This window comes from Pyxicephalus adspersus, chromosome 6 (assembly GCF_032062135.1).
Source record: "Pyxicephalus adspersus chromosome 6, UCB_Pads_2.0, whole genome shotgun sequence".
NCBI lineage: Eukaryota > Metazoa > Chordata > Amphibia > Anura > Pyxicephalidae > Pyxicephalus > Pyxicephalus adspersus.
The window spans coordinates 100,266,502-100,274,948 of NC_092863.1; the positions used below are offsets into that span (position 1 = coordinate 100,266,502).

At 38.6% G+C, this 8,447-nt stretch overlaps 1 protein-coding gene across 3 annotated transcripts in view; it reads left to right on the forward strand.

Annotated features, from left to right (window-relative positions):
- EPG5 (ectopic P-granules 5 autophagy tethering factor) overlaps positions 1-8,447 on the forward strand; it is a 67,721-nt gene that overhangs the window by 43,564 nt on the left and 15,710 nt on the right. For all 3 annotated transcript variants that reach the window (XM_072413509.1, XM_072413510.1, XM_072413511.1), the window contains 10 exons: positions 678-820; positions 1,422-1,578; positions 2,278-2,472; positions 4,004-4,217; positions 5,042-5,202; positions 6,193-6,400; positions 6,585-6,660; positions 6,949-7,052; positions 7,178-7,353; positions 7,917-8,102. In XM_072413509.1, coding sequence (XP_072269610.1) covers positions 678-820; positions 1,422-1,578; positions 2,278-2,472; positions 4,004-4,217; positions 5,042-5,202; positions 6,193-6,400; positions 6,585-6,660; positions 6,949-7,052; positions 7,178-7,353; positions 7,917-8,102 — 1,620 coding nt within the window. The remainder of the gene's footprint in view (positions 1-677; positions 821-1,421; positions 1,579-2,277; positions 2,473-4,003; positions 4,218-5,041; positions 5,203-6,192; positions 6,401-6,584; positions 6,661-6,948; positions 7,053-7,177; positions 7,354-7,916; positions 8,103-8,447) is intronic.

The following is an 8,447-nucleotide window of genomic DNA, read 5'->3' on the forward strand; positions in this document are numbered from 1 at the left end:
GGGTCATGTCTAGAATAGATTAGGATTTATCCCATACAAAGAATTCTTACCATGATATCTGATAATATGGTATGCAGATGATTATTTGTGAGTTTGTTGTTAAAACTATTTTTAATACAGTTTTGCAAAATAACCCTTCTCTGTTTCTTTCTGTGTTTGCTAATGTTCTGGTTTGTTTTTGAGCCAAAGCTTTTGTTATCGAGAAGAAAAATTTATACCTGATTATCTGCTGAGCTTAAAACAGCTATAAACCCAAACCAAAATGTAAAACATTGTAGCTTACCTCATATGACATGGTTGCATTAGTTTTATATTCACCCAGTGACGCAGTCCTGGAATGACAAGGCTCACTTAATAGTAATGTATAAGTGAACGGAAATGTTGCCACTGTATGGAAATACAGAACATCTCTTTGAAAAGATTCAAAGCAGAAGTTCAGAAGTTGCATACCATTTAAAATATGCTTAGCTTAAAGTCAACTGTTGTGGTTGTTAGTATACCATTGTCTGCAAATACCTTATACACCATTCTGACTTCACACAATCACATAAAGGTAAATTAATGGGCTGTAGAAAGATATTTTTTCTATCTTTTAAATGGATTCTGTTCTATAGTTTGGATGGACAAAATACCCATTTCCAGATACTAAGCTTATAGTAAATTGTTGGTTCCTGCAGTTTGAAGGGATGCAGATGGATGAGGCTGTGAGCCAGCAGCTACATGTCCTCCGCAGAGAGATGAAACAGCTGCAAGCTGAGGCCACCAAACCTACGGCACTCAACATTATAGAAACTGCGGTGCATCTGGAGAATTTCATAACGTAAGTTTTCTACTAATATTGGTTTGTATACTGTTATCTTTTGTACATTTCATATGTTTATATTATGTAGTGAAGGTATTTAATGCTTTTTTGTGTGTGCTTACCTGATTTTTAAGTGAAACAGAATTGGCAAGTGACATGGAAATATCCTAATAAGTCACAACTTATAGTTCTGCAATCAACAAAGTGCATGCTTCCTAGGGATAGGACAGCTCTAGCTCTGACACAGTAGGCTCCTCTGCTTTACTATATATTTCTGTGCACTGGTTTCTCTACGCTGGTTACTTAGAGTTGGCACACCTGACCAATGGATAGGATCAGGAGATGAGGGGACATGGCCAAATTTAATTAAAAAAAAAACTCTATGGGAAAAATACAAAATTTACATGATTGGAAATGATAAGTCCTAATAAAGGTTTACAGCTTTACTACTGAACTTTGGGCAGATTTTGAGAAACAAAGCTAATTCAGGCTTAATTATATAGCTTAAATACAGATATCATTTACTGGGCATGTATACAGCATGTGGTTAGGAACGGGTAGTGGACTGTCCTCCATGTTACCATATCATAACATGCTACCATTGCTTTTGTGTATTTAGGGCTCTCGTCAATGCTTATAAGGTGCATTCACCTGTGGAGATACAGAAAATTGGGATTGGGACCTTCTTTGCTGTGGTGGAGTTTGTGTGTGATGAAACGCAGCGTCACCCTCCTTCCCGACAGTTCTTCACCTCTTGTATTGAAATACTGGGACAGGTAGTACTTTGGTATTTATTTTATTGACTTGTATTTTATAGAATATTCTTATCCCCTCCTGGCCTAGGGGATCTAATAATCTCAATTTTTGCTACAGTAAGGCTGCCAGTTGGCAAAACTAGAACTCTATTTGTGCCTCATAGTGGCTTACTATCTAATGTCTTTTCCATAGTCAGATGTCATTACCACAGTTACAATGTCCACAAGGACAATTTTTTGGCAAAAACCAAAAAACCTAACTGCTTGTCTTTGTACTGTGGGAGGAAACCCTGAGGAAAACCATGCAAACACGGATAGAGAACATGCAAACTCCATGCACATTGTGCCCTGGCCGAGATTCGAACCTGGGACCTAGTGCTGCCAAAGTTCTAAGCTCTGAGCCCGTGTGCTGCCAGTATCATACCTGGAGATTATTGTTGCCCTTATTCACACATAAGTGGGCAATACATATATAGCATAGTTCAATGCGAATCTGAGACAGTTTAAATGTTATAACTAATTCAGTTCAGTTTAATATTCCAGGCATCCCCCTTAAAAAATTAATACCCTCCTATCTGCATGCCATCCTAGAAGTTGTAATCGGAACCCCTTGAAAACCCAAGCGTTGACTTTCAGCATGGTGTGTAGCAACTTCTGCATCAGAAGATTGGTATTTTTGACTTCATGGAATCCCGTGTTTGTGTTTTTTTCCCCCTCAAGGTATTTATAAGTGGAACCCAGTCTGAGTGTCGGCCCATACTACAGACCATTCTGCAGAACCGACGCCTCTGTAACCTGCTGTCTCCGTATTTTACCCCTGCCGCCTCACCAGGAGAATTTGTACACCTGTATGAGAAGGTGGTGGAGGCCATTTCTGAAGACAACAGTGATGTCATCTTTATGCTGCTCACCAAGGTATGTTCTGCTCTGGTCCTTCTATTGAGTACACATAGACTGCTGTGAGTAAGTATTTGTTTTAATTGTAGCTATTTTGCAGTAGTTTGCATAAAAATAAATAATACAATCACATTTTAGTTATTTCTTATGTATAACTGAGTGCACATCTGCAATGTTCTAGTGTAGTTTACCTGGAGAAACTTCCTCTCTTTTACTTACCAGTAGTGGTATAGGCCTGTCATGTATGTTCTTTGAGTTTGGACTTCCTTTGTAACTATGTATATATATATAAGTTATATATATATGTTCAGGAAAACCACACAAATTGATGCATGCTAGACATACTAAAAAAGATTATAGGTTTACATATACTTGGCAATTTTGATACCCTTGTACCTGAAAGGATCCTTTCAGTACCTTCCAAAAACCCAGATCATATCATCAGATATGCAGATCAAAGTGCTTGTGCTCATAATAGTCAATTCATTAACGTATCGTATTGATTGCATCAGTTTGAGACATTTTTGGAGTAATTTACAATTTATAGACTAGGTGTTTTTGATCTGCACTTGACCTTTTTCCAACCTGTATTTTACCTGCATGTTTTACATCCTCATAGACTTGTGTAGAAATGCAAAAGTCGTTTAAAGCATATCTAATCTGCTCAGCAAAGGCTTTTACTCATTCATGAGTAATGAGCTAGTGGTTTAGGATAAAAGTAGATCAGCACTTCAGTGCTTTTATGTAAAAAACATCAAACTTTGGATTTTGTGTTTTTTTGACCATATATTTGCTGTATAAGTAGTTTTTTTATTCTTTTAGTAACAAAGTCTATCCGTCAAAATATATTTAAGGACTTTACATAGGGGATCTGTGGCGGAGTTTCAAGCTAAGCCAAATAAAATACGCCTTTAATTGTTCCCTCTTTAACATGGTCTTTTTTGTTGCATATATACTTATGGAATCCAAACTGCCATATCCACGTTCCCCTGATAAATGTGATCTCTAACCATTCAAGTTCCCAGCAGTACCATAAAAGAAAATCCACATTCCAGACTCTAGGACATTTGACCTGATTTATTAAAGAGGATACACTTTCATCAATGAAGCTGGGTGATCCAGCAAACCTGGAATGGATTTGATCTAGGAGTCAAATCATTAGCTAGCAAATGAGTTTGAAAAGATCAATTCCAGGTTTGCTGGATCACCCAGCTTTACTGATGAAAGCATATCCTCTCTAGTCTTAGAGAGCTTTAATAAATCAGGCCTGTTGCCTTTGAAAGGCAGCCGAAGACTCAGTGTTCTGGTGACATCCTTATTGGGAATATAGTTTACTTGGTCAAGACTAACTAGTTGTGACATAACTTTTTGTGATTGGGTGCTGGGCCGTGTCTCCTAAATTCCTTGTACTCCACACACACATTGTGTTCAGTTATATTTGGTATTGTAATCTGTTTTCTGAATTTACATACACATACATACATATTACATACACTCATATTTTATGTCTTTACATTTTACATTTAGAGGCTTTTTAATATTGTTTTAGTTTGATCTGAACCACTGGTTGAACTCTGCAAAGCCCTCCATGTCTGAACGCAGCAAGCTTCTGGAGTCGGTGCACCTGGCTCTGACTCTGTGCGGTCTGGAACCTGAGGAAGATCTATTGATGCCCTTTAATATTTTTTGCAAGCACTGGAGCTCCATTCTGCGCTATCAGTTCCCAGATCACTACAGCGACTGCCTGAGGCTTCTCATGCAAAGTAAGTGGTCTTCCTGCATACCCCCAGCATCCAAAAAGGGCCCAACTTTAGAACATGTCTCTTCAGTTGCCAGCTACAGAAATAAAAATAGCTAAGACACTCCTCTCCCACTCCTCTCCCATCAGAATAATTTTATTTTTTACTCTTGTAAACCTGAGCTAAAACAGTTCTATCCTCATGATACATTAGCTTTTCATAACGCTGCTGGTTGTTGTGGTGCATGGAGCAATGCCCTACCCCAAGGCCTGTCTTACACTGGCCATTCCTGCATTGTAATAAACTAAGGCTACGTACACACGTCAGATGATTTTTGGCTGATAATAGCCTCAGGTCTGATATCAGACAGGAATCTGAAGAGTGTGTGCAGTGTTCGTTGTCCGGATGACCATCCTGGCAGATTCACGAGGAAGGATCGTAATAAAAGTGAAGGGGAGAGAGAGCAGCGGGGTGCCACTCCATCATTCTCCCCCCTCTCTATAGAGCAGAACAGAGCTGTATGTAAAGGACTCATTCATGCTTCGTGCAGTGTTTTGTCGTTGGAAAGGATCCAGAAAGATTCTTTCCAACAACAATTATTGCATGTGTGTATGCAGCTTATATTAAACCCACATAATGACCCCCCCTGCATTGAGGTCTAAACACCAGAAAAAAAAAAAAAGATTTCAACCCTGAAGTCCTGATGCTGCAATCTACAGCCAGAACCATGATTTCTATGATTTCAGACCTTCATGGGGGAGTTAAATATCTATCTCCCACATTGAATTTTAAATATTGTCTTTCAAAACACTTTTGTGACTTTTCATGGTTTTCTGTGTGTTGTACAGGTTCCTCTGAACAGCTTCTGAGCCCCGAGTGCTGGAGAACATCACTGAAAGCTATTGGATGCTACGGCCCTAGAGTTCCTCCTAACACCGTGAAACCAGATAACAAAGACCCTCTCGTATTTCCAAACTGCACCAACAAAATGATGTTATCAGCTGAGCAGGTAATAAATTTGGCTCCTTGGTGCTGTAAGTGTATAAACCATGTGTTGTTTAGCAAAGAAATCCATGTCACATAACTGTAATTGGAGACTTTTTCTTTAGGTGTTATAGTCATTTATCATTCACTTTTTATGTATTGGGGTGTCTCTTTAAAACTCCAGATTTTCTGGCCTTTTTTTATCTGTACATACCTAATATTGCCTTTAAGGTTTTTACTGCTGTTGGTATCTTCAGATGCTTAAAAGGTACACAGACCAGAAAAACATCTGAACGGATTGTAAGGCTTACACACCTGTCCTGGTAAAAAGAGAACATTTTAGTGTACATTTAGCTAGTACACATGGTTAGTTGTGTGGGATAGAACATTTATGACCAGCATAAGGCATAGTGAGATTAAAAAAAATAGTCCTGAGTTATTTAATTGTTAAGCAGAAGCGGTCATTTAGCCGAGTAACAATCAGGGATTTGGTCAATGGCACATATTCATATAATAAACACATGATGGGACAAGTGGAGATTACTGTAATTGCAGAAGAATGACTCACAAGTATATCAAAGGATTGCTTGCAGCATGTAATGAGCTATGATGTAATACCCTATAATATCCACTAGATGTCATGAGTATAGCCTTTGACAGAGCATGCCCAAATAAAAAGGGAATATTTGTAGCAGAAAAGCAAGCTCAGACAGAAAAGGTGGCTACTTGCAATTAAAATATCAGAAGGCCAGGAAGTATTTGCAAATATCTCCCATTGAATTCAGCAACAAAAACATATCTTTGGTGCAATGAGAAAAAGTTAGAACTCCACTCTCCCATCATATGGCCTATTACCTTGATACACAGTAAACTAAAAACACTCCAACTGAGTCGCAATAAAAACATGCTTTAGGCCTTCTCTACTCTAACCAAAATTTTAAACTGAAATATTTGTATTTTAGATTGCTGTTTGTACCTATTCCACTAAAGGAATTTTTATGGACTTAATTCTCAGGTGCTGGAGACCATCAAATGGCTTTCAGACTTCTTTTACAAGCTGCGTTTTTCCAAGTCCGACTTTGAGAGCTTCGGCTTACTGTCCAAATGGAGTTTATACATGACAGAAGTGAAGATCTTTCTGGAATATCTGGTGAAGAGTCTCATTGACTATGAGATTCTCCGCATCAAACTGGAACCTATGGGAAGCCACACTGTCCAGACAGGTACAGGATCAATTTTACTGGTATGTCAGGCTTGATTTGGCTGCTTCTTCTGCTGCAGGTGTCATGGTATGCAGCAATCTTTATAATTCATCAATAAGCCAACCTAATCTGACTTTACTATTTCAAAGAGTCTTTGTATAGAAGAAACCCTAATAATATTTCACACTATATTTTCATCCTGCAGGGCTTAAAACGCTTCATTCAGTTATTACAGAACTTTTCAAGCCCTGGCTGATGATTTTGGATTCTGGGGAGAACAGGTATGTCCTCTGTGAAGCTGTTATACTTTTGTGAATTCTATTGATAAACATAATAATGTATAGGAATAGGACAGGGTAGTATTATTGCTTGCTGCTCTGTAGTTCTAGAATAAACCTCCATCAGGCACAGGACTTTGTATGTTCTTCCTGTATTTTTTAATTTAATTGCTCTTGTTTACTTACTTAATCAGAAATTTCCCAACAGGAATGTTTGGTTATAACAGATAATCTCAATATGGCTATTGCAGGCAGAGATTGTTGCATTATACTCTAGTTTGTTTTCTGCAGCACACAGAAATGTTACCCCTGGCTAGAGAGTGACACCCCCACTGCCATGATAATGGTCCAGCTCTTCTCTGATTGTGTTCTCACCCTACACCAGAAATTTCAGGGTAAAGTACAAAACTATTCTCTCCTTTTTTCAACCTTTCCCCGCTTTCTCTTCCTGTCTCTTTCTCCCATCCCACTTCCCTCTCCCATTAGTTGATCCATACATATTTCTGTGATTTACCTATAGATCACCTTATGCCAGGCCAGCGAGGGGCACTGTGGCTGCACCTAATGCACTATTGTGAATCCTGCACCGCCCCTATGAGCCCTGAGTACATCTTATATGCCTACCATACAGAGTACATTAAGCTGCCATGGAAGGACATGTACCCTGACCAGACCCTAATGGAAGAATTCTTCAAAGTAAGTCAACAATGAAATATGTATGTAGACTACATATGTTTGAATTACCAAAGGTTTTAATTTAGTGATCAGCCAGTCTTGTGTTTCACTTAACTTTGCTACTCTGCATAGAAAGAAGGAAGCACAATTTCCCAAGTCTACATTTTTAGCTTTCTGTGCCACCTGCTTGCTTTCTAAAGTATAAAGAAGTGCTGTGATGATGCTAAACTATTCTGTGTGCAGACGGATTACTCGAAAACATAAACAATATTGTGATGACTGTAGCTGGCTGTAACTGAAGTCACTTCCTGACTATATCATGGACACCTCTTTTTTGTATAGGTTGTCGCAGTTTGCCTAACATGTACTACTCTATATGTAGTCAATCTATCCATTGTCCCATTTACAATGATGGCAAATCTTCTCCTTATATATTCCTTAACCTCTGATTTATTATTGTTGTATCTCTTCCTGCTTCCAAGTAATAGAATGGCACTTTAAACCAATTGGAAGTAATTATTCCCATCCATGCTTTTTTGTATTACTTCTGGTAACCTCATTTCCTTCATGTTTTTGTCTGTTAGGTGGAGAGAGGTAGTCCAAAAAGCTGCTTCCTCTTTTTGGGAGATGTACTTTGTGATGTGAACTGGATGAGTGTCCTGGCAGATGCTTGGGGTCACATTCCTCGCCCGGAAACCCACCGAATGCTGGTTTGTCTTCTGTATATGATGGTCTTCCTCACCAAGGAAGAAAAGCTCATCGATGAACCGGTAGGTACTATAACTTGTATGTAAAAAGGCTGTGCATTTTTTTAACATACAGTTGGGTCCATAAATAATTGGACAACTTTTTTCTAATTTTGGTTCTGTACATTACCACAATTAATTTTAAATGAAACAACTCAGATGCAGTTGAACTGCAGACTTTTAGCTTTAATGTGGAAGATTTTGCTGTGAGCAGACAACATGCGGTCAAAGGAGCTCTCCATGCAGGTGAAACAAGCCATCCCTAAGCTGAAAAAACCCATCTGAGAAATTGCTACAATATTAGGAGTGGCAAAATCTATAGGTTGGTACATCATGAGAAAGAGACAAAGCACTGGTGAACTCAGCAAC